General features: G+C 41.9%; 3 protein-coding genes and 1 long non-coding RNA gene across 13 annotated transcripts in view; 2 read left to right on the top strand and 2 right to left on the bottom strand.

The window, feature by feature from the left end:
- The first annotated feature begins 380 nt into the window (after positions 1–380).
- On the top strand, positions 381–16450 carry LOC125983032 (neurabin-2). Of its 3 annotated transcripts, XR_011088348.1 has the most exons (15): positions 381–681; positions 747–955; positions 1084–1422; positions 1588–2226; positions 4956–5088; positions 5778–5898; positions 6369–6473; positions 6559–6694; positions 6808–6951; positions 8016–8069; positions 8198–8329; positions 8764–8861; positions 8956–9052; positions 9249–10625; positions 16301–16450. XR_011088348.1 is itself a non-coding variant. In XM_049743873.1 (14 exons), the coding sequence occupies exons 1-14, from the start codon at positions 381–383 to the stop codon at positions 9300–9302; spliced, it is 2562 nt and encodes an 853-aa protein (XP_049599830.1). In that variant the 3' UTR covers positions 9303–12383. The 3 variants fall into 3 exon arrangements, 2 of the variants coding, with proteins under 2 accessions (XP_049599830.1, XP_049599831.1); XM_049743873.1 differs by lacking the exon at positions 16301–16450 and having other exon boundaries at positions 9249–12383; XM_049743874.1 differs by lacking the exons at positions 8016–8069; positions 8198–8329; positions 8764–8861; ... (1 more) ...; positions 9249–10625; positions 16301–16450 and adding an exon at positions 7092–7573.
- LOC125983087 (uncharacterized) lies at positions 3044–8255 on the bottom strand. Its single transcript, XR_011088349.1, has 6 exons — positions 8110–8255; positions 7568–7645; positions 6789–6922; positions 6550–6622; positions 4971–5078; positions 3044–3775 (listed from the first exon to the last, which is right to left on the bottom strand). It is a non-coding gene; the product is annotated as an uncharacterized lncRNA (long non-coding RNA).
- On the bottom strand, positions 12483–18633 carry LOC125983066 (phosphoribosyl pyrophosphate synthase-associated protein 2). Its single transcript, XM_049743947.2, has 11 exons — positions 18470–18633; positions 16855–17015; positions 16333–16385; positions 15964–16030; positions 15701–15873; positions 15466–15581; positions 15326–15381; positions 14681–14829; positions 14180–14250; positions 13956–14102; positions 12483–13885 (listed from the first exon to the last, which is right to left on the bottom strand). The coding sequence occupies exons 2-11, from the start codon at positions 16935–16937 to the stop codon at positions 13727–13729; spliced, it is 1074 nt and encodes a 357-aa protein (XP_049599904.1). The 5' UTR covers positions 16938–17015; positions 18470–18633; the 3' UTR covers positions 12483–13726.
- A 1217-nt stretch (positions 18634–19850) lies between these two features.
- The window catches only part of caskin1 (CASK interacting protein 1), a 32787-nt gene continuing 27693 nt past the window's right edge, over positions 19851–24944 (top strand). For 4 of the 8 annotated variants that reach the window (XM_049743857.2, XM_049743854.2, XM_049743856.2 and 1 more), the window contains exon 1: positions 19852–20562. In XM_049743857.2, the coding sequence (XP_049599814.1) occupies positions 20475–20562 (88 nt within the window). In that variant the 5' untranslated portion in view covers positions 19852–20474. Of the gene's footprint in view, positions 20563–24944 lie in introns of all 8 variants that reach the window. The other 4 variants (XM_049743858.2, XM_049743855.2, XM_049743853.2 and 1 more) reach the window with 2 other exon arrangements.

Genomic DNA, 24944 nt, shown 5'->3' with positions numbered 1-24944 from the left:
TTCTGAGTTAGCCGTCAAAATTTAAAGGGATAACATTAAGCAGCAATTTGCTTTCTTATGAACAATTGAAATACTTATTTAATTTTAATTGTGTGTGTTATGTACAAAACTGTAATGGGACCATCCATCCAGGAAGAAAATCCTGATCATAAAAACCAAAGCCATTGAAAATATAACCTATTTAATATTGGTGAAAAAATTTTTAAAAACAATGAAATCTGCAATAATATAATGACTACATACATTTATGGAATAGCTATAAGCTGTCTTCATTTCAAGTATATCTTCTGTTCTTGTCTCACAGCTCATGTTCTACAGACATGCTGCCACCATCATCCCCATTAACCTGCTGTTCACTGGGGGACATTTAATTCTCAAACATGATGAAGACAGAACCTGCCTCAGACAAGGCGGACAACGGGGCCTCCGCCGGAAACAGTGGGGGGGGCTCCAACATGAGGAGCGCCTCACCTCATCGAAACGCGTACGAGGCAGGTCTGGCGGCGCTAAAGAAAGCTACGGATCACCTCAACGGAGGCTACGACCCCGCCTCCAAGCCCGCGCCTTTACCTCGGCCCAACGGGAGGGGTCGTAGATATGGATCAAATGTCCACCGCATCAAGAATATGTTCATGCAGATGCAGTCGCCAGGAGATGAGGAAGATGGTGCCAAAGTGATTGGTAAATGATAACAATATATATATTTTTTTTACCCGAACAAGCTTTCACAGTCTTGTCATCGGCAGGAAACGAGCAAGCGGTCAAACTATCGCTGCCAAGGGCATCGAGCCTCAACGAGAACGTCGACCACAGCGCACTGCTCAAACTCGGGGGAACCGTTTCGGAGAGGGTCAATCGTTTTGACACCAAAACGGATGGAGAAGGTGCACGCTCCTCCTCAGGCTTGTCCAAACTCCAGGAAACCAGGAGGATGTTTGAACAAAGGACACTGCAGGTCAGAAATGGCGCTATTTGGCACTTTGATTGGCTGTCAAGTTGACTGTTCACCCCCACAATGGCGCAAACTGCCAGCTAACTACACCAATGTGTGCCATGAACATGAAATGATTTGGTTTCCTTTAGGAGAAACAAGCTGCTACCAACAGGATTTTACTGAAGAAGGAGCGAGCTTCTGGTTTCCAGGATAGCCGCCTGGATGTGGTGGCACGCTTCAACGGCTCTACTGAGGCTTTGGATCGCTTAGATGACCCCCCTATTCCCACTTCTGCTCCCGTTCCCGTTCCTGCCGCAGCAGCTGTTTCGGGGCCAGCTGAAGCCGTCAGCCCCACCGTCAGCCAACTCAGTGCTGTGTTTGAGAAGGCTGACATCCAAAACAATCTCTACCTCCCCAACCGTCGGTCGAGACCTGCCCCAGGACCAAAGCCAACAATTCCAGCCAAATCAGGGCCTGCTCGGAATCAGGTAAGAAGATTTGAAGATTTGTTTTCAAGTGCTGACTTTAAAGCCAACTGCGCTTAAGGATTTACAATTACTTTCACTCTTGTCGTTCCTCTGCAGCCTGGGTTAGCGTGTTGACATCTTTTGATATGAAATGAAATTATTAAATCATTTGTCTCGCTCTCTCAGATGAAAGCGCCTCCTGCAAGTCAGGAGGACTTAGAGGAGGTAACAACAGGAACTGTCAGCAACCAGGCGGCAGAGGTTGACGAGACCGATTCGCTCCCGCAGTGCAACATCAGTAGTGCGGCGCTCAGCGAGGAGGAGAGATTTAGACATTCAGGAGATCAGCACTCCAACTCTGAAGACATTTCAGCAGAGGCTAAACCAGAGTTGGAGTCTCAGTTGGTATTGACAGAAGACTCGAGTACCTTAGCTGGTCAGGAGCCTCTAACCGCCGCCGAACAGGATTGTTGTCGAGGGGATATCGATGCCGGGGCCAGATTGGTTCAAGCCGATGTCCACGCTTCACTGGAAAATGGAGAAAAAGAGCCACCGACTTTTCAAGTCACACAAGCCGAGGACGAGAACGACGACGACGACGGCTCGAGGAAGGAGGATTACTCTGAGGGGGATCTGGTGGACGTGAGCGCGTACAGCGGCCTCGGCGAGGACGACTCTGAGGGAAGCCAGCTGGACGATGATGATGACGAAGACGAGGAAGAGTACCATCCAGAAAGCAGCTGCACGGAAATCGAGGGTCTTCCTGAGGAGGAGGAACCCATCGCAGCCAGCAGAAAGATACGATTCAGCACTGAGCCCATTAAGGTGAGTTTTGAACTGAGACGTTATACTTCCTCCTTGTAAATGTTTTACTGATTCAAAATGGTTTGATGGATCACTAGCAGTTGCTGCGCCATGCATGCCCTCATTCATCCCATTTGCGGAGGTTGACGATCAAAGGGGGAAAAAAGTGACGCATGTGCTTTTAAATCATGTCAAGAAGGAATTATTTTTGTTAGACGTAGAAACTTCTAACCAGTGACCACTTGACTGCATCTTTGCATCTCAAGGAAGCTGCGGTTACAATGTACGCAGCCGAAAGCTGCAGGGACATATGAACAGACAATATGGCTGGTAGAATAATATAATGACAGGTTGGGAGACATGTTATTATGTGGTTGTCCTTATGAGCTTTTTTTTTTTTTTTCCCTTACCATCTCCTTTTTTCAGACTGTATACAGTATTTGTGCAGAAAACAATTGAGCATGCCTAAGTTAAATGAGTTGCAGGTATATGACATCTAAAGAATTTTTTTTTTACGTTTCCTTGTCATTTTCTTTGCTCGCAGCTTCTTGCATGGTCTTTGGCGAAACGTAAATTCTCTAATTTTCACAGTTCTTCAAATACGGTTATTATAATACTGACCTAAGAGGTTTAAACATTGTTTATTTATAGTTATAAAATATCTAAGGGAACAGAATTATGCTTTCTTAATGCTAACATATAATGGGAACCACCATAGAGAGGCTAATTTAATTCGCATTGTTGCTGCAGTAATTAGAAAACACCCACCTGCTCGGCTCAATCATTCTTTTTTTTTTTTTAAATTGAAAATATGACAAAGTATTCGATAACAATGACGCAAGTTTCGGTTTATTAACTTTATTTTCCTCTTTGAGTGAAGCGTTCAAAGTTCATCTATTAATAAGTTTTAGCCTCTAGGCACTTGTTGTTTTGCCAGTGTTATTAAAAGGCGTTACATTATACTTCCAAATTTTCCAATCCAAAACATCACACATTTTCCTTTCTGGCCAAAAAAAAAAAAAAAAGCAAAGTGTCATTTGCCTTTAAGCGATTAGCACAAGCTAAAATCACAATGGGGCAGAAAATAGGGGGCTGTGCCATTCCCCTGAAAGCGTAAAGCTTTCCTGCTCGTCGCCTCACGCTTGTGTTTACGTGCGTTGAATAGTGAACAAAGTTACCCCTGTGAGTGTGAGAAAAGCAGTTGGAATGTGGCTGGGTGTGTTTGTTTTTAATCAAAGAACACACACAGACGTGTGTGTACACACAAGATCTAAAAAGTGTTAAAATTCTAACCCTACCCCACCAAATGATTTGATTCATAATACTCTAAATGTACAGTACATTGTTTTAAATTAAACGGTCTGGCCTTGTTGACAATACTTGTTAAATACAAGTTAGGGTTAGGATATTATATATAAATATTTTCATAGTTGTTATCTTGCTATAGTGGATGTACATCATTTGGCGTTGTGTTGTTCTTTTTGTGTATGTGTTTTGCTTTGTTGACATTTTTGTCACCATGGAAAGTCTCTGACTTCATGACTGTATCTGGGAGGGCGCACGTTGAAGCCTATTATGCACGCTCACACACACACACACACACGCACACAGACACACACGGCTATAAAGTTACTCAACAGGAAGGAAATGTGACAACAGGAAGCAGTTCAACAATCCTACTCTCGAACCCTATTTGCGTCGGTATGTGTGTACTGTGTGCGTGTCACATAAAAGATCATGAATTATATATATATATATATATATATCTCACATATTATAATAGCCGTGGCTGTGTTTGTCACAAACATATTAGCATATCTATCAGACAGAGTGCTATTGCCAAAATCGCGCCAGGCAAGTCTGAGGTTGCCACGGAAACGGAGTCATGTGATCATAGAGGTGGTCATCGGCGGGGAGACAGATGCTTCTGGCCTTTTGGAAAGAAGGGGGAGGGGTGTAGTTCATATTTATTTGAGGTCATATTTGATATGACCTTCCTTTTTTGCGCCTCTGTCTGTTTTGAAGTTGACCTGGCGTGCTTTTGACTTGTATCGGTTCTTTTTTCTTATTTATTGTTCAACCTGAATTCCTGTCATGTCTGGTCATGTGTGCTGGCTCTCACTTGGGTTCTTCTTTGTGATCCTGTGACAGTTTGCGTCATATCTAGCACGAGTGGGAGGCTTTTATATCCCTCCGTTTCTTGCTCCAACACGCCACGGCGATATTAACATTCTGTTTGGAGACTCTGACCTTCAAAAGATCGGGTTATTCATTGACTGATAAAAATGTGGTTTTTTTTTTCATAGCTTTTCCTTCACTAAAAAATGTGACTTTCTGAATTTAGTTTAGGTTTTTCTAAATTTGCAACAACACGATGAATTTCATTCTGAACTTCCCAGTACTTCCCCATCACCATTGTAAGTGTGAATGTGCCATTTGTGGTTTTTGTTGGCACGAAACCATCCCCTTGCTCCACTTCTTACCCGAAACCTGGCCTCACTACTTTTTTCTGAGGTTATCATGATTCATCAATTGCACACCATGCTTGTTCTCAAAAAGTGGCACCATGGAGTTTAGACTTGCCCTGTCGTACTTTCTCTTTCATTTTCCACATTTATCAACTCCTCAAAATATTTCTGTCTTTAAAAAATTCACTAGTCAAAGCTTCTCTCAGTTCTGATAGGCATGCCCGGACAAGAGGAGAGAAATAAATGGATGCATGATTATATTCTATGTTTAACCCTGTGTAGGTATTCACCACCTACTGTAATGAAGACTACGATCGACGTAACGATGATGTGGACCCAATGGCGGCGTCGGCCGAGTACGAGCTGGAGAAGAGAGTTGAGAAGCTGGATCTGTTTCCCGTTGAGCTGGAGAAAGGTGAACACAAATGCACGAGCAGACGTAAACATACACGTCACTCAGACAAGCCTCTTGCGTACTTAAACACGCACACGCATGACCAGCCACAACATTGTGACCACTTGCGCCGCAATATTAGGAACAGCTTTCATTACGATGCAATGCAATTCTACAAAGTATAACAGCAATGTTGAATTAATACTTCTGGCAGTGTCAATTATATAGTATCTTTCTTTTTGTGGCCCAAGATCTCAGTAACTGCCAAAATGTTGCCTTAGTGGACATACATGTATACATCTGTTGGCTAACAACTCTGTTATCCCATTAAGAGATTAAAATTAGTGGAGATTAGCCTAATTTGGAGTGTAATCCTGGGGGTAATGGAATTGAACTAGCAACCAGCCCCCACACAGGTGGATGAGGACAATATATATATATATTATATACTGTTTTAGGGCGGTCATGATTAAATATTCATAGAATCGAGCACTCTATCAATTATTTTAATGGGATACAATTTTATTTCTATTAAAGTGTATTAAAAATGTATCTTGCCCGATTATTATTTTTTTTAAACAAATTATTTATTTGCTCGATTTGTTGTCGATTAATCGATTAATTTTGGCACCTCAGCTTTTTTGACACCTCACAAATGCACAATTAAATGCTGTAATATTGACACAGTGTTGTGCTTGTATGTTTTTCAGACAGTGACGGTCTGGGAATCAGTATCATAGGAATGGGTGCAGGAGCTGATATGGGTCTGGAGAAACTGGGCATCTTCGTCAAGACGGTCACTGAGGGTGGGGCTGCACAGCGAGATGGCAGGTAAAGGCTCGCTTCAACTATATTGAGCCCAAACACATTTGGTGTGCCATTTTAGTTCCCACTCTTAGTTTCTGCTACTAATAGGCAAATTGATTTAGGAGGAGAAGTGAAAAGGACATGCTTGTTTTTTTTTGCTTGTCTCACCAGAGGCTAAAAGCTTAATTGTGTTTCCTCCAAAAGGTTTCTTGACCCTTTTGAGTTCCTCGAAATGTCACCCAATATTAGCTGCCGAGCTGTTATCAGGGTTGCTGCTTTGTCAACTAACTTTACTCTCAACGTTCACTTCTATTGCCATAATTAAGTTTTAGATGGCTTAGGATGAGATGAACACTGCATTCCCCTTGACTTATCGGCACATCTTATCTAATGCAGCCTATATTGATTTTTAGACAATGTTTTATCGACAAATGCTAGGAATGTAATGCTTTCTTTTTTTTTTCATACGTGATCTCCCTTGATTTGAATTATAGAATCCAAGTGAACGATTTGATCGTCGAGGTTGACGGGACCAGCCTGGTTGGTGTAACCCAGAGCTTTGCTGCGTCTGTCCTACGCAACACATCAGGCACCGTCAAGTATGCTTTTTTTCCCCATGCTTTGTAATTTGTGAGCTCATAAGGTTTTACCGAAAAGTAATCTTAAAAAACATACCATTCCCAGATTTGTGATTGGTCGGGAGAAGCCGGGGGAGCAGAGCGAAGTGGCTCAGCTGATCCAACAAACTCTGGAACAGGAGAAATGGCAGCGAGAGATGATGGAACAACGATACAAGCAATACATGGACGATGATGAGGAGGTAGGACTAAATGGAAACCATTCAGCGGTTCAATATTCTTAAATATAGTCCATCATTTCCATCTTGTGGTCAGAGAACAGAAGGAATTTGTAACCTTTGTTGATGTCTTCTAGACAGGTGAATATGCCACAGATGAGGATGAGGAGATGAGTCCCATGTTTCCCAATTCCATCGAGGTTTTCGACTTGGCTGAACACCAAGACTCATTGTCTCCCGTCGAGCTGGACCCTGAAAAGTTGACCCACAAATTCAAGGAGGTAGGATAATTTTGTGTCTTTGGATCCTTTCCACACATAGGTGAAAATCCACAATATTGAGAGAATTTTCAAATAATCTGTCTGCTCTTTAAGAACAACAAATATCACGCGCTAAATTGGAGAACCTCCTTTTTCAATAGACCTCAGTGATCCCCAACATGTTGAGACACAACTGGAGATGTGCACGCAGGAGAAGCAGGAAAGGCAGGAGATAGTCTCACTTGCATCATCAAGTGTAAAAGAGGGAAAATAAAATTATTTTTAAATTTAGCTCTCAGCTCTGTGATTTAAATTGATTTTTTTCCCATTTTATTGTGGAAATGACTGAATCTGCGTATTTCCTGACAGGCGCTCCTTCTCAAAAAAGTAGCAATAACATAACATTAGCACCATCTACTGGTAGAATTGAACTACTACAACAAAAAAGGCAAATGGTCACTGTCCAATGTTTTCATATGCAGTTTTAATAACACAATTTAATATTTGTGTTTCCTATTTAATTTTGCTGATCGCATAAAAGTACAGATAAGAGGATGACGTTATTTGTTTTCTTTTCTCTCTTCAATTCTTACTATTTTAGTCTTATTTTAGCACACATAAAAACACTAAAAAATACCTTTTCTGTCTTGAATCTTTCAACTGCCTTCCCGTCCTTCGTCCCTCAGTGGGGGATCATCTTCTTACTTTGATTCACCTAGTGAGGGAAATGAAGTCAGTGCACTCTAGAATGTTGTTCCGAATGAAAGACAAATCTGGAAGATGTATATAACCTGAGAAATCGATCAGAACTGGACTACAAATTGAAAAGGAAGATTAACTTGAGTCTGGATGAGAGGTCAAATGAGAGGCCAGTTGCAATCGATTCAGTGCCTTGAGAATTCAATAACCAGGATGAATGAGACTAAGATCTACTTCAAGTATCAGGTCAGAACAATACCAGATGAAAAGAAATTCTGAAATGTTCATATAGTGAAAAAATGACAGTATTTTCTCTTCTCTAAACTAAATCTTATTATAAATTACCGGTATGTTTAACACTTGTATTCCACCTGATTTATTTGCAGCTTCAAATCAAACACGCAGTAACCCAAGCTGAGATCCAGTTGCTGAAGAGGAAGGTGAGAGCTGATCCAAATTCTTAATATTAAAAAAAGTCACCATGTTGCATATTGTTGCACTGCAGTCATGTCCACCAATACACGTAGCTTCATTTGCTGGCTCAGCTTTTGATCAACTTCCCCCGCAGTTGGCTCACGCAGAGCAGGATAAATTGCGTTGGCGAATGGAGCGTGCTCAGCTGGAACAAAGCATCCGGGACAGTAAAGAGAGGATGGAGAAACTGGAGGGTTACTGGATGGAAGCCCAGTCGCTGTGTAAGGTAATTCAATCATTAAAATTCTTTGTGGCCTTCTTAATGAAAGAAAATTCCCCGCAGTGGTCATATAAATAAATTGAATCTGACAAAAGTAGCTATAAATAAAAAATAGTAATAATAATGAAAAGTAGCCAATTAGAACCAGACATTGCTTTTGGGATATGGTTCAATAGAATTATTTGAAACAAACAAAAAAAATGATACGACCCTTAGAAACAAATAAAATAATACAAAATATATTCGAAAAAATATAAAAATAGTTTGGAGGAAAATTGGTGACAAATTAAATAGACAGTTAATATAAATGGTAATAAAAGAGCTCAGAACCAAAGTCTAGTTGTGTGTTGTTTTTTTTTTAAATATTGGTTATAGTTTTGCTACCCCCCCTCCGCTGTCAGCTGTTTCTGATTTCCAAAGTGTGTGTTTATTTTTTTTAGGCAGTGGATGAACACTTGAAGGAAACCCAGGCTCAGTACCAAACCTTAGAGCGGAAGTACAGCAAAGCCAAGCGAATGATCAAAGAGTATCAGCAGAAGTACGGGAGTAAACACAAAACAGACATGCTTACCAAATGCCAAGAGAATATCTCGTTGATGCATGTGTCTTCTTTGTGCGTGCCTTGTGCGTAGGGAGATTGAGTACCTGAAAAAGGAGGCGGCTCACCGTCAAGTGGAGGAAGACAGTGAGGCGTCACATAAAGAGGAGGCGGACAACCTGCAGGAAAAGGTGAAGAAAATTAATTGATTTTTTAAAAATATTTAGATTAATGACACTTTGAAGACATGCAGCAATCATGTCTCTGGTATAAATTCATTCATTCATTTCTGGTTGGCTGTTGCCACTCACATCAAGTCACATTAACTGGCAATCTGTGGGTTGTTTGACTTTTAGAGGTTCAACTCACATGATTTTGTTTCCACAGATTGCAGACCTGGAGATCCAAGTGGATGCTCTCAAGCCCCCAAACCCCACCTAGCCTGCTCGCTCGCAGCTCCGCTTCCTGTCCATAAAGGGAGGACGCGGCACTCTGCCTTCACACGGACGCACTGTAGTTCAGACGATCACTCACAGCGGCGGCAAGCAGACGGAACCTGAAGAAGAAAAAGGAGGACGTCAGAGCGAAAAGAGCGACCTCTGTTTTGGAATTTATGGCCTATCAGCAATCCCAGAATGCATTTTGTGTGACAACCACAATCACCCTTGTGCGTCTTCCTGGAAACTCTCTCAGCAATCAACAAGGAAACCATACTCAGCCTCCCTGTGTTCGATTTATATGTAGATTTATTTTCTCCTCCCTGGCGTGAAAAAGTGTCCTACGGGGAGGATGTTGAGGAAACAGGCTCGTCACAAAGTGCTTTACAGAGTGACCGAGGACGGAGGAGGATTCTTGCTGTGCTGCTTCTCCACTCCCCGCACTGGAACTACAGGAAGATGCAAGTGATGAGAAGTACCCAGATGAACCCAAATTCTGCCCCATTGGTTAGCATTGAAAGAAAAGACAAAGATGCCAACAAGCCTATCACAATTTGAATTCTTCAATCTATTTCTCCATACGCGAAGGAATCAGGTAGACATTTGCATTTCGGGTATGAAAGCGTGGTGACATCCTGTTTTGTAAATATTCTCAACGTCTATTTAAAAGTTAACTTAAGCACCGACTTATGGTGGAGACTCGTGTGTGTGCAGACTAGGGTCGCCGAATCGTGTGTATTTGCATTTAAATCGGAGAGCAAAACTGAATTGGCTGTGGCAGTATTTAGCTCACATTTTTCTAACTCAAAGTTCGACATGCTGGACTTACTTGGGATGACTTTCAAATGTAGTTTACGGAGTCATATCTGCTCAAGAGACACGGATGATAGTATTATTAATTTGTATTATTTAGGGATGTCCCGATCTCTTCCTGATTTCCGGTGATCGTAGCATAGCTACATTAGCTAGCTAGTCGTGCCGATCTTTACGACAACTGCCGTAAAGTACCGGTTGACGGTAGCTGGGCAATTCAAACTTCCTTGGCGGTGCAAAGCGAACATGTCAAAACTGTGGAAATAGTGACGACTGTCCTAAAAGTACTTGCAATGTTTGCAACGTGGCAATTTCAAGAGCAGGTAGCAGCACCACAAACTTGATTCGTCATCTGAGGACAAATCATGACAATGTGTATGGAGCGTTTTGCAAAACTGCAGATGGAAAAGTTGCTAAAGCAAAGCAAGCAGATGGAAAAGTTGCTAAAGCAAAGCAGCAAACTCTGGACGTTAGCCCAATATTCCAATAAGAGGGCCAAGAAGATCACAGAAAGGTTGGTCGAATTTATTGTAATGCTTATTGATGAAATTGTAGTGCTATAAAAAGTTGAATTACTTGCTCAAAATATATTTCAGTTGTATAAATTTCAATACTAAAGGCAAAATATCGGATCGGGGTCAGAGGCCTAAAATGCTGATCGGGACATCCCTAGTATTCATTAAAATAGTGGTGTGGATAGCAAAAGATGATCATTTTTGGGAATGAGCTTCGGTTTAAATACAGGACAGGTGCAGTTGACTGTATTATTTAAAAAATAATAATATAAACCCATGAACCACAAGCCAGAATTTAAAGTTTATATGAGTAGTTGATGTTAGAAAGTGCTTTTAGATTTTACCAGAGACCATTGAATAACTCCATCCATCCATTTGTGTGAGCTGGCGCCCATTCTTGCTGACTTAGGTCAGTGTTTTTTTTTTTTTTTTTAGTGTTTTAGGTCAAGTCATCAGACTTGGAGTCATTTGCAGAAAGTGGGGCTTGAGTGAAAATAAGTTGACGGTGTTGAGACATTCCTTTTGTTTTCAAATGCTCAGACTACTACAAAAGTGGATTAGCAGTGTTGTTTGCAGTATTGTGACTGAACACTTAGCCCATTGATGAACGACTTTCTTACTATCCACTGTTCCAACAGTGCTGGGATCATCAGTTTACGCAAGCTCATGTTCTGCCCCAGATGGCAGATGGCTTCCATTTTTTCAGTTGATCTTGTATTTTGGAATGCATGTTTAATTGAAGCACAGCTGGAGCCTCATGCTCGCCCGCGCTGTGCACAGACAAAAAGTATTTCCTGTACGAATGGTGATATCCTGCACTGGTAACATCATCAATCTGTTATTATTATTATTTTATTTTTAAAATGATGCACTTATGCTTCTAGACTGGATTTTCAGTTCTATTTGGTGAGGTTTGTCATTGATTTGCCTTGTTAGCTCCTTTTGCCTTTCAAGTTTCTGCATAGCTTTAATGTATGGAAAGTCATTTGAGCATTTCATTCAATATCCTATAATCCAACATTAAGCTCCATGTACTGCTACGCGCTCTTTGTTCCCATAAAAAAAAAAAAAAAACTTAAGCTGGATATCAGGGATAATGAATAAATGCCCAACCATTTTCCATATAGATACTTTCACAATTCTCCTGTCTGCTCATGAGAATCAAAACAAGGCGTGTTTACATCTATGTATGGATCAAATTCGATTGTCTTCCTCCAAATTGCATTCAAAGGTTTACCCATCTCATTACGTACAGTATTTCACTCACTGAATGGATCTGTCGGAGCAGCTGAATGTGTGAAGTGCCTTGCTTAAGGACGTTCGTTGATAGTATCTCAAGTTGAACCCCGCAGTCCAAAAGGTATTTGGTTCATATGTGTCAATACTCAGGGCGGAAATAAAACTGGAAAACTTGTCCTTCAATCACTACTATTGACATATCCGCAGTTGCATTGGTCCAGTAGTGCAGATGAAAATGTTTTCGATATATGTTGCGATGTTGTATCGTGATGCTTCTTTACCCAGATCCTAAAATTTTATTTGTTTTTTTTCATGTATTTGGCTTAGAACAAAGTGATGAAATATGAGATGTGCCATATAGTTTTGAATAGTAGTTACAAGTTAGTGCCAAACAGTGTGAGTGGGACAATCTTTACCTCTCTTGCCTGGGGTCTGTTCTGTCGTGGATGTCACCATGTTTGTCTGAACCAACACCTGTTTGTCAGCATTTCAATAAACCTGTTGAACGACAGAAGAAATTGATTTGATTTTTTTCCCCCATTTGAATCGAGCAAAGGTTTATATTGTGTTATGAGCAGAGTACATTTGATCATGACAAAGGTGAACTGCACAGGGGAGTCTTTATTTCTTGTTTATTCAGTTAGTGCAGAAAATAAATACAAAACATTTTTGGACCACAACTGGCAACGTGACAAAGACCAGCTTCAGTCAATTGATTTGCTAGAAAAACAGTGATAGCTTCCTAGCTTTGTGTTTCTTTACTGGAAATGAAGGACAAACGTAATGATGCCGTTGAATCAATTACTTTTCATTAGACTATCAATGAAAAGCTAATATTGACTTGGGTGGAGGATCAATTGATATGTGACGAGAGACACGTTGACTTCCATGTCAATCCAGAACTTTGAACAGCTTTGTGGCGTTGAAGATAATCAAACACATGGAGGTATTGAGTCGATAATGGCACAGTGTTAAATACATACACTTTTGTAGTAGTACTTCTGGAACACATTACAAACAAGTATTTCCAGTTTATATTTAGCAAATTAGATTTGACCCCATGTGTAACTATTGCTACAGCAAACTTAATTGTCAATGCATCTAGCTGGAAGGAGTCATCAATAGCATGTATCAGCTAAAAACAAAAACTGACCAAAGGTCTTCAAATTCAAAGCAGCATGACGCGTCTCCGCCTGCAAAGCAAAACTAGTGGAAAACCTAGTTTGTAACAAGATGTGTCTTGAATGACCTGATTTAGGACTGTGTTTGTATTAGTGTGTGTTGCGAGTGTGCATTGGGGTACAATCTTTCTTTAAGGACATTCACTGATAATTATCCTGAAAACAACCCCTTTGCTAGAAATATGAGGCGGACCACCTAACTGAATCTTTGAGTGGATCTTATTAAACAAAACAACCCCCAAAAAAACCTACATGCTAATATCGCTATTAGCCTTGAAACACTGAGGATTTAAAATTTTGACAAGCTTGCTCGGTTAAAAATATAAAGCTAATAATAATCCGCTGCTTTGCGGGGAACTATAAATACTACAAACAATGTGGAGGAAGAAAACAATGCGAACAATTGGCATGGTTTTGGAGATACAGGAGTGAGACTAATAAAATAATTTTACTTGAGACTAGAAGGACAGTAGTGGACATGGAATCAGTCAGTGCGTGTTCAGACACGGGAAGAAAAGCATTACTTCATGAACAGGGCTATCAGTCATATGGACTACTCTGGAGATCTTTAAAAAAAAAAAATACATGGAGGACATGAACGTATGGGCGTGTTTGTATTATGCTTGTATATACAGTGCACGCTTTGAGGTCTGACAAGGCAAATGGCATGTGTAGAACCTTCAGTCATCCACACCGATGTTACGGAAAAGGTAGGACATGGACTCTCCGTTGTGGATGCGTCGGATGGCCTCCGACAGGATCATACTGATGTCCACCGTCTTGATCTTGGGACACTGGAGCTTCTGGAGTTCGTGAGGGATGGTGTTGGTCACCACAACCTTTTGGGGGTGAACAAATGAGAGGGAGTGAAAATGAGGTCAGAAGGGTGGTGAACGCCAAGGGACGCACCACGTCGATGGCCGACTCCTCGATGAATCTGGGCGCGTCGCAGGAGAGGATGCCGTGCGTTGCCATGATGAAGATCTTGTAGGCTCCTCGTTCCTTCAGCGTCTCTGCCGCCGCGACAAAGCTGTCGACGTCGTCGATGATGTCATCCTGTGGGGAGAGCAGGGGGGTGTAAGACTGCCTTTTCCCGGTTACATCATCCCAAGAATGATGTATTCCTTTCGTACCACTATGATGGCGATGCGGCCGCCTACGTCTCCGACCACAGTGATGGGGGGCTTCTCCTTGGGAATCAACACTGGAAGTAATAAGGAAAGAAGGGGGGACTTCAATTGTACCGATTCCCTTAAATAGTAGCTAGGAAGGGGGCTTTATTTAGTTAACTGCAGAGTAGCAGGCTTTATTCTTTCATTTACATTTATTCCTAAAATTGGTTTATTAAAATGCATGTATGCTTATTGTCGGTTTTAAAAATGAAATGTGGCCCTTGAGCACAATATTTTGCCCCTCTCTAATCTACACTGATTTGTTTATCTGTCATACGGGGGTCCAAAGTTTGAGGTTGAAAACAGGGTGCTAAGAACTCGTCTATTGTCACATGACAAAAGAAGGCACACTCAGTTATTGCCGTTATTCATTCGTTTGTGTGCGGCGTTCTGCTAAGTGCAGTGTGAAAAGGGGCTGCATGCTATTATAAGGAGGAGTATGAATATATTTGGGGTTGTTACATGGTATCTCCATGCTTGGATGTATGGCTCCAGTGGTCTTGACGGTGGGTGGCGAGTGTCGCCCATCAACCTGGTCGGACTCCGCATCCTGAGCCTCGCCGTGGATCACGGCGATCCCGAGGCGCAGGCGCTCGGCGAACGACTGGGCCCTGCGTGCCGGGAAGAGACAAAAGTCTCCTTTCAATTAAGCCTGCAAATTTCCAGTTGGCCAGCGAAATGTACAAAAACACGTTGAATTTGATGGTTGCGCAAAAGTGGGGCAGTAGAAAAAGAAGGAAGTTAAGAACTTGAAATGTTGGATATTGCCAATTTAGAGATTAAAATGACGGAGCAGCAAGTTTGGTTAGGTTTCTGCAAACAATTGTAATAACGACACTATTTGACTAGTTTGTTTGTCCTTCGCAGTTGAGTACGTTTGGTGAACAGTCAAGTCAAAATGTCAATATGTTTGTGTTACCATTTTAAATAAAAGTAAATCCACAGAGACAGCCAAAATGATACTTGTTTGCACATCTTCAAATTAAATGAAAATGTCCTGCAATTGACTGGATAAGTGACCACTCCTTAGTGTGACCCCTGACCCTGAGGACAAACAGCACAAAAGAGCAGTGTTTTCTGTGTGCGGTTCAGAAAAGAGGAACCAACCTTTTGGCAGAAGCTGGTGATTTAGCCACAATCACGGCGTTCCTGTAGTCGGGGATCTAGAGGGCCAAAGTATATGAGGAAGACAAAAATGAGAATTATTTTGAAAGTATTTTCAAGCCAAACTATTTGGCGCATTTTACCTCTTCTTGGATATACTGCAACAAGAAAGGTGAGGCTCTCAGGTTGTCTACTGGGATGTTAAAAAAGCCTTGAATCTCCTTCTGGTGGAGGTCCATGGTGATCAGGTGTGTAAGACCTAAACCCACATCACCAGTAATAATGGTTGGAATGCAATTCAAGTTCTGCCATTTTTTGACAGTGTAAAAATCCTTTGCCGTTACTTGGACAATCCCCGACTGTGAAGTTCTTCCTCACCTGCTTTACACATCATGGAGGCAATAAGCTTGGAGACGATGGAGCCCCTCTTTCTCATTTTACATTGTTTACTGTAAGGGAAGTAGGGGAGGACGCCCGTGATGCTTTTGGCACAAGACGTCCTGCACGCGTACACCAAGATCAGCATCTCCATAATGGTCGTGTTCACGTCTCTGGTCAAAAGACAGACGAGGATGGAGCAGGCAAAAATGACGTTAAAATTGAGAAAGAATGATGAAAGTAAGCAAAGAGTTCCTCCTTACTTGGACACGGTCTGAATCACAAAGACATCCTTCCCTCGCACGGACTCCTGGATTTGCACACGTGTTTCTATGCGAACAAAAGTGGACATGGGAAGAAGATAACAGCGAGGTCTCGAAAAATGAGTCGGCGCCGCCTCCCACACAAACCGTGTGAAAATGCAGATGCGCCATCAAGTTTAGGACAAAAACATTCCCAGAGTCACATGGAGAACATTGCAGTCCTTTTTGATGAACTTCTTATTCCACAATTAATAGAGCACTTGCATAAAATCAATTTGAAGTTGATTTAAAAACAACCGCCAAAGTGTCATCGTAATAATGTCAGTGTGTTTAATAGGTCTGGAAATGTGAGGAGGAACATCAGGTTACCTCGGTTGGCTTCCTGGTACACCTGCACCTTGCCAAGCTCCACACCTAATCGCCTGAAAGAGAAGAAGTACAGACGAGGTAGAAAATAAAATAATAAATGATTAATAATAAATGCACGCAGTGTGATTTGTATTCCAAGCAAGCAATGTTAAAATCTTTCTTACAGTTTTTTGCTATTTCTTTGTCTCATTTCAAAGAAGGATCCACCCATCCAAGAAAGACAAATTTGATCTACCTCAAAATTTAGCTATATGAATGTAATTTCAAGCTGTTCCTCTTCGGGAAAACTTGTCGAGCGAGCCTGCAGAATATTCATTTTGTGTGTCAACACAAAATAAGTACCGTACATCATATCAATGCCTCAACAGAATTGTTTTATAAACATTCACAGACTGCGGCGTCCTTCGGAGTCAAGTTTATTATAGCGAGTGTGGATAGAAATAGTTTCAAGAAGCTTCAAAGAAATGTTCATTTGGGATCTTGAAGATTGGCAGCAGTGTGTGAAAATGGTCCTGTACTCACTCTGCAATCCTCTTCCCCAACTCGCGGCTGGACGGGTGCGAGTTGGCGGTGAAGATAACCAGGCCGCCCTTGGTGTGGTTCATGTCGCTTGGGGTTTGGCCGCTACTCTCCACACACTCAGGAAGAGGATCCTTGGGCACCCACGCTGCGCTGAGCCCTTCCTACGTGACGTGACAGAGGGTGGAGTCAAATGTTGATGTTAGACAAACGAATGCTGCAGCTCTGATCAAACAGTCAACAACCTGGAGGGCTGCGTTACAAACTTTATTGACACGGTTCGCTGTACCAAAATTACTTTCTTTGGATAGACATTTCAGTACTCTTCAATACAGAGTACCAATATTTAATTATGCCGTAACGCCTACTCGCTCTAGTATTATAAGGAGTTTAAAAAAACAACAAAGCCCGAGCCAATATGATTTCAAAAATGTGCACACCCTCATACTGGGGATTCTGAGTTAACCAGTCAAAGTCGTGTTAAATTGGGTTCAGTTTGCAACTTTTTGCCACACTTTAGGAACCCTGCAGAAATGCCAATGTTTGCTATGTGTAAAAACAATCTGGAATTAATATATGGCTTTTTAAGTGGGGGAGTGGGTGACTCGTGCTGGACATGCAAGTGCAGCACTGTTTTAGCCACGCCCCCAAAGGTCAGAAACAAAGAAATGGTTACAAACAGTTAATAAGTATAGAACCACACAATTGTCAGTCTTTTCACGTTTTCAGCAATTAAATCCAACAATGCAAACTGTATTTAGAAACAAATCGGTGACTTCACTTTATAATGGATATAAATAAAGTTAAGAAGGCTCTTTAAGACTTCATTAAAAGTAGTTATCTTTCACCAAATCTTGAACAACAGCAATAAAATTGCAATTTGTTATAAATATTGGTCTTAAGTGTTTTAATTGGTTACGAACAAGGTACAACGAATAATAACAGGTCAGAAATATGCAAGAATATTTTATCAGACGACTGTGCAGTGCTGTAGGTAACAAAACTGCTTTGGAAAAAAAATACACCCTTCGGCTGTTTAGTATATATGGAACCACGCGAGCCAAGCATGCCAAAAGTAACAGTAGACTGGTGATAACACGATAAAGAATGTTATCGCGGTTGGGCTTGACTGCTTTCCAGTACACGAGGCTCATTCTATTTATAAAACCGCACATGCACACACTAAATATAATACACGACAGTGAAAGACAAAGAAACTGCAATGCTAACGATCGGGTTGTCCTGCAGATCTGGTTAGGTCTTGTGCTTGTCTCGTGCACTAAAATTACTCATCTTAATTCATTATCACACGCACGACATTAGCTTCTCGGTGACACTAAGCTAGCTGCATAGCAACCGCCTTTTACCGTTTACATTATACGTTTACTCCCTTAGGTAATGCGGATTAAGCTATGTAGGTCAAATTTGTTTTAAAGACTTAAGTCGAATGATTGTAAATCAAACTTAGAGTCAAGCAACAATATTGACTAAGGCCAAACAAGCGCTAGAAATAATGAAGGCATCAAAGATCCTGAATGCACCATCGGATTTCCATTTGTCGCGCATGTATCATTGTAGTAACTGTGAACATGAAACAAAGCACAATTTAACTTCTTACCAGTTTGAGTCGGCTTCGTTTAGTCTTTTTGTGTCCAACGGGGTTTGATTGTTCAAGCCCCTCCAGCCCTTTTCAACCTGCCTCCTCCTTATTCCATATGTTTGTGCGAACGATGAGCAGTTTGAGAGCATGAACAAGTGCTGAGGATGCATTCAGGTAAACTCGTAAACAAAAGAGTCACTCTCCGGCATCCGACTGAAATATAAAACAAATTGTATTGCATTTTTATTCGAAATATAATAATAGTTATTATCCTTGCAATATGATACAAATAATAACCATCCTTGTAACTAATATAGATTTCAATTATTTATTGACCTGCTACGTACTAAATGTGTCTGCAAGCTATGACCTTTTTGAAAAGCTAAAATAGGCAACGATGACTAACTAGCTGCCTATCGTTGATTTAAGTTGTCATAAATCATATTTTAAACCTCTTTAGTTGGTCGAAAGGTGCATGTTGCATAAATGGCCGCTTGAGGGCAGTATACTACAAGAAATATCCACGCATTCTTTTCTGACGTTTATAAACGTTAACGTTGGAGAAAACGTGTATTAAACCACCCATAGATTAAATATGAATAGTTTAATTACTATATCATCGCGCGTTGGCCCCTATTGATGCGCGTAATGTGTAAACATCCAATCCATCCATTTATTGTAATGACAAGATCATGTCATCTCCAGGATTTGGTATTGGTAGGGGCGCTTGACCAATAAACAGAATCATGAATTGTGTGTCTAAGCTACTACACTTGCTTGTGCAATTCATGTAGTGCAGCACAGCCTTTAGAATTAAGCTGCCATTTTCTAAAGCTGATAATAATGAGTAAAATGGATAAAGCACCGTGATTGTGAATTACATTAACAGGGAGAATTGTATCGATGCGCTCTTTGCAAGCGTACCAATTGCTACTTCTTTTTTTTTTTCTTACATAACTTGCTCGATGCGGGGGAGGTAGACAACAGTAGCCATGCACTGCTTACTGCCCACTATTTGAACGCACGCACGCACAAGTCAAAAGTATGTTACATCAACACTACTTGATGTAACGGAGTATATGTAGCGCGTTACTACCTCCTCTGGGTTTAAACTAAATGAAAACAAAACATCTTGACTTGTGCGTGGTGTTTCTGCACTGAAAACGAAAACTGCTTAGCGTTCACTTGGTGCAGAGTATGAAGAAAATAGAAGCCATGAAATAAAGTCAGTAGGAAAACCCATTTTGCGACTGCTCCACCCCCTTGTTGCAGCACTACTCACGAGCACAGCAGCGCCACGAGCTGGCCCAGCTGTGGGGTGCGTGGACTCCCCACACCACCTCCACCACCTTTCCCCAATGTTCCCCTCCCCATACACAGCCCTCACACAGTCAGTCAGTCCCTCTCTCTCTCTTTTCTCTCACTACTCCTGCCCCCACGCGCGGGGAAAACATTACCAAATCCGAGAGCGCACGCGGAACGATGGCTGCAGCTGCAGCAACCGTGGATGGTATTTTCCACGCAGAGCACGAGAGCAGCGCGTCGCTTGACACGGACCAGTTTCATTGCAGTTTCCACGCGTCAAACGCTGCTTTGCAGTCAATTGCGATATACAAATAACAACGAAGGCCACCGCTGGTTTTGCAGTCGGACAACCGCTCGTCTCCTTTTCTGGGGAGGGAGCCTTGGATCTTCCACCTCGCGAAGGCAGCTGCTCCTAGTAGCGCACGCATCTCTCGGAGCTGCACCTAGCCAAGGAGGAGGGGGGTGGGAGTACGATAGCATCCCTCCATCGCAACGCATCGCACCCCTCCCTTTCCCCCCCCTTATTCTTATTCTGCCCTGTCTCATACCATCATACACCAAAGCTCCAGGGGTCTCGTCTAGCCGGGGACCAAGAAAGGGGGAGGAGGAGGAGGGAGGGAGGGAGGCTGGTTGTGGCGCACTCTCCGCGTGGGAAGGCCGGACTGAAGCGCCCCTCTCTCGGAGGATGTTGCGGGAGTAGCACGTCTCAGAGTGGAAGATGGGGAAGGACCAGGAGTTGCTGCAGGCGGTGAAGACCGAAGACCTGCTCACCGTGCAGAAGCTGCTGCAAAGGCCAGGGAAAGCAAGTAAGGAATCACATTTTAGTTTGAATTCATGTACAATCATTTCACTCTTAGAGGCTGGAATAAAAAGGATATTGCGGGTGTGCCTCAATGGCTATTGGATTGTATGCATCAGATGTTGAGCATCGAGAGCTTGAGTGTGAATGTAATGCAGCAGAAATGGGGTGGGTGGGGGTGCATGGGATTGCTTTGACCCTTGTCTTGCAAATGACAGCTTCAGGCTTTTGACTACTGATTTGTTGTGTATCAAGGAATGGAGATGGAAACAATAGACTCTCCTTCCTGTATGACCCTGCTCCATGTTGATTATTTTCTGCAGGCGCTAGAGCACTTAAGCATCCAGGAATATTCCACGTCCACATCCCACTCTAATGTGTGGGCAACAGAGAAAGCGAGAGAGAGCATATCATGTAGATCAGTGATTCCCAATCAGCAGTGTGCAATGAGTGATCACCAGGTGTGCTACTGGAAATGATCCAATTTCATTTTATTGGTTTAAAAATCCATTTTTTAGTTTTTTTTTTAAATTATAAATAATATTTTACATCAAATTTTAAGGACAGTAACATTTTTACAGTAAAAAAAAATGAAGAAATTTAAAACATTACATTATAGTGCAACAAGTTCAAGCCCAGGGTATCGACAGTATATTCGTAATCTGGACCTAAACTTTTGTTAAGAAGCTCCCACTTTATATCATTTTTTACCATTTTCCGGTTTAGGTCTATGAGTATAAGAGTCTTCTGGGCAAAAACGACAGGAAGCAAAGTGGGCAAAATGTAATGACCATGGAGCTGTGAGTCTCAGACAAACAAGCCAGGCAGTTTAACATCAGTGCAACGTTAACACTAACCAGTTTGTCATCAGGCATTAAACATGAAACTCACACGGCAGCTGCACTTGTGCGGCGCAGAATCGTATCTATTGCATATGGAGGCTACAGTCGTGTGTGAGCAGAGGTTCTGCTGCAAGTCATTTGCTCCTACACAGGCCAGACATAGTGTCTCCATCCACGCTTACGCACACACCTGGCACCATCTGGAGAGCCATCATCAGTTTGCTGCCACTCAGCCTGCCCTCTGCACCACACGAGGTCGTGGCCATATGCATGCGTGTGATGTGAGGTCAGTGTTTGTTGATGTTCTCTTTCAATGTTTGTGCGCTAGAGGTGGCGGCGGCGGCGGCGGCGGCGGCGGCTCGACCTTTGTTACTTCCTGTGAACGTGCGTGGAGAACATGCATGCACACGGAAGCCCCTTGATAGCTTCTTTCTCTCTCTCTCGCCCATCTTTGTGTGTTGATATGCGAAGCTGGCAGAGGAGGGGAGCAGATGATTGCATCCACGCCACTGCACATTCACAAAGGAGCAGGCAGGCAGGCAGAGTGGAAAGATTCACATGCTGTCAAAGGGAGTCAGCGCAGTGTTAACTGGGCTCTGGCGGGCGGGCGGCTGCTACGAGCCTCGGGGAGAGAAATATGATCAAACTGCAGCTTTGTGGATGTCATCTCGAACCACGCTTTGTCCTTTAGTGGTCATCGCCGTCAAATATTACGGCTGGAAACCAATCGCACGAGATGTTTATTTGTATTCGAGAGAGGAAAATTGAGGTAGTAACTCAAAGGCCAGCTTTTTTTTTTTTCTGTTCTTCCGATCGGTGAAGGATGGTAGACACCATCTCATTTATCTTAATATATATATATTGAATTCAGATGCTGACAGTCAGAGGCCAGATTGAGATGGATTGCTCTTGTTAAAAAATATACATAAATGGAACTCTGATCATAAGAGAGCACTTAATGATGTGGACTTGGTTTAGCAAGTGCCCAGATGAGGTCAGAGGAATACCTGCATGAACAAGTTGTTCCACGATTTGATTTGTTTGTCTTCCGGTCTTATCTCAAGCTTATAATGGTAGGATTCATCAAACATGGCCCAGTGCAAGCGTCCCCATATTTAGTGGTTGCTAAGCTACCAAACAGGAAGTAGCCCGCTGCTTTTTTTTATTTTATTATTAGGTTTTTTTTTTAGCCTGCTGCTTTTCCCCACCGATTTGAAAGTAAGGTTGATTATAATGACTTGATACAAATCATTTAAACAAATGTTTGTTTGTTTTCCCCCCCTTCCTGGCAGTTCTATTGATCATAGAAATATTTTTTTTTTTTTTTGCACATGTCTGAGTTCCATATATTTAGCTCCAAAACATCATCAGTCACTCCTGCTGCTGCAGACTGCCCAAAGTGATTGAATTACATAACAGATGGGGAGAAAGATGGAGAAGTTTTTTTTTTTTTGGGTAATAAATTTGCTTTAATGAAAATAAGAAATGTCAGGAGAAGAAATAGTAAAAAGAATAATGAGTCAGTGCCTAAATGAATGTTTTTATTGAAGGGACTGTAAGTGATGGCAAGGTAAATTTCGAAATGGATGAAAGGTGGAACAAGCTGATGGGAACAGATGGCATAGCTAAATGGCATCTTTGACACCGCTCTGTTCTTCTATTACTCAACGACTGTGCACACTGCGAGCTTCTCTGTCTACTTATCTGCACAATGCACTGTACCAAAAATAACATTCTAGTTTAATGGGTCATTGGCAAGTTCAAGGAGAAAGAAAGCACAGGAGAGGTGATGAAATTGGAAATATGACGGGACGTAAAACACGTTCCATGGTGGCTCATCAAATTGTGCGGGCAATATTTTGAGCAATTTTATTAAGCCATCATGAAGGCAAAACAAAAAAAGCTACAAGGGAAGGATGAGTTCTTTTTTTTCCCCCCTAGGTTTAATTTTACCTTCCAAAATAATCATCTGGTCTGGCAGTGGCTTCCTTCCATGATCCAGATGAGCAATGTGAATGTAATCTTGAGTTCCAGAAAGGAGAATTTTTTTTTTTCGACTGGCTTACTGTCCACGTGCATGCGTGCAGCACAACAGTGTGAATATTCTCTTCTTTGAGGATTTCACGATCGCCACTTAAAGCTGACATTTAGCCAAGATAAGGGAGCATTAGCTTGTTTCAAGTGCGTGCAGTATATTTCATATATGCTACCAACAGCCGCCTTGGGTTAACACATTCGCTTTGATCACTGCAGTAGGTGTGTATTACTTGAGGCTAGTCTTGTCGTTTGAAGCTAATTGGCCAATGGCGCCAACGTACAGGATTAGCCGAGCCAATGAGCATCATTGTTGATGTTCTGGCTGATGTTGTTTACAGCTGTGCAACACATGCAGAACATGTGTTTTGGGCTCGGATGTGCATGCGGATGTTAGGAGTACATGCCAAATTTCATACCTTACCTTTCTGCACGTTTTTTTCATCATTGTTCCTCTTATAGCAGTGAAAGGCGTTGATTTATTCAGTTGCAGAGAGTACCAGGTGTCTGCGAGGGGAAAGGTGTTTATTGGTTTGAGTGTGAAAATGCTTACAAATAGCAATTTCTCCCTTTAATGATTTGTTGGATCAAAAATTGGATTCGTCGAAGGACTTTACTCGTTCAGTTTGAATGATGTGATCTGAAACGTGGTTTAAAATCGATTGAGTAACTTTTTTAGCCCAATGTGAACTGTGATTGATTTTGTGTCTTGAATAAGAGTCATGTAAAATGAATTTTTTGGGAAAAAAAAAACTGAAATAACCATATAAGCAAAAATGTATGCACTTGTACAATTCAGCACTTCAGAGACCCAACTTTGTGTCGACAAGCAATAAAAAGTCAATTTTCCATATGGCCCTCTTTAAAGGAAACATATGCCATTTTGCTCCAAATGAAAACATTTCTCAAGAGTCTCTTTCATGCTTTTGGGTTGTCCTGCAAATGAGCCCTGCTAACCACACCCACCTCAAGTGTGTGTATGTGTGTGTGTGTGTGCCAACACAAGTACAGCTCTGTGTCGGTTACTACCACGACTGCAGGTTTTGGGCTGAATCCAAATATTGCCTTCTAAGAAAGAACCCATGTAAGTCACATGACTTCAGCTGCCACTTGGTGCTATTGTAAATGTGAGATTGACATTGTTTGATGAGATATTCCAACTCAGCATGGTGGGATGGAGTCACAGACTTTGGCCTTCAGATGTGTTTCGGTAGGGGAGATTACATGATAATCTGACAACACGGATTAGTACATCAGATCTTCAGGTCCGCTGGCTACAGTCTCTTAGAATATGTTCAAATGTATAATATATTTTATAGTCTGTCTGTCTGTCTGTCTGGAGCACCACCTCCTCTTCTATTCCTTCACATCTCATTCCATCAATCCAACCTTCTGGACTTCCTGCTATCCTTTTCATCTGTGTCTCCATATCAGCCATCCTTTTTATCCTCCTCCCTGATCCCTTAGTATGTCGCTCCTATCCTCTTTGCCTTTGTCACCTCTCATCTTTCAT

The sequence above is a fragment of the Syngnathus scovelli genome, chromosome 16 (genome assembly GCF_024217435.2).
Source record: "Syngnathus scovelli strain Florida chromosome 16, RoL_Ssco_1.2, whole genome shotgun sequence".
NCBI classification, from domain to species: domain Eukaryota; kingdom Metazoa; phylum Chordata; class Actinopteri; order Syngnathiformes; family Syngnathidae; genus Syngnathus; species Syngnathus scovelli.
This window is presented reverse-complemented; position numbering and strand designations above follow the sequence as displayed.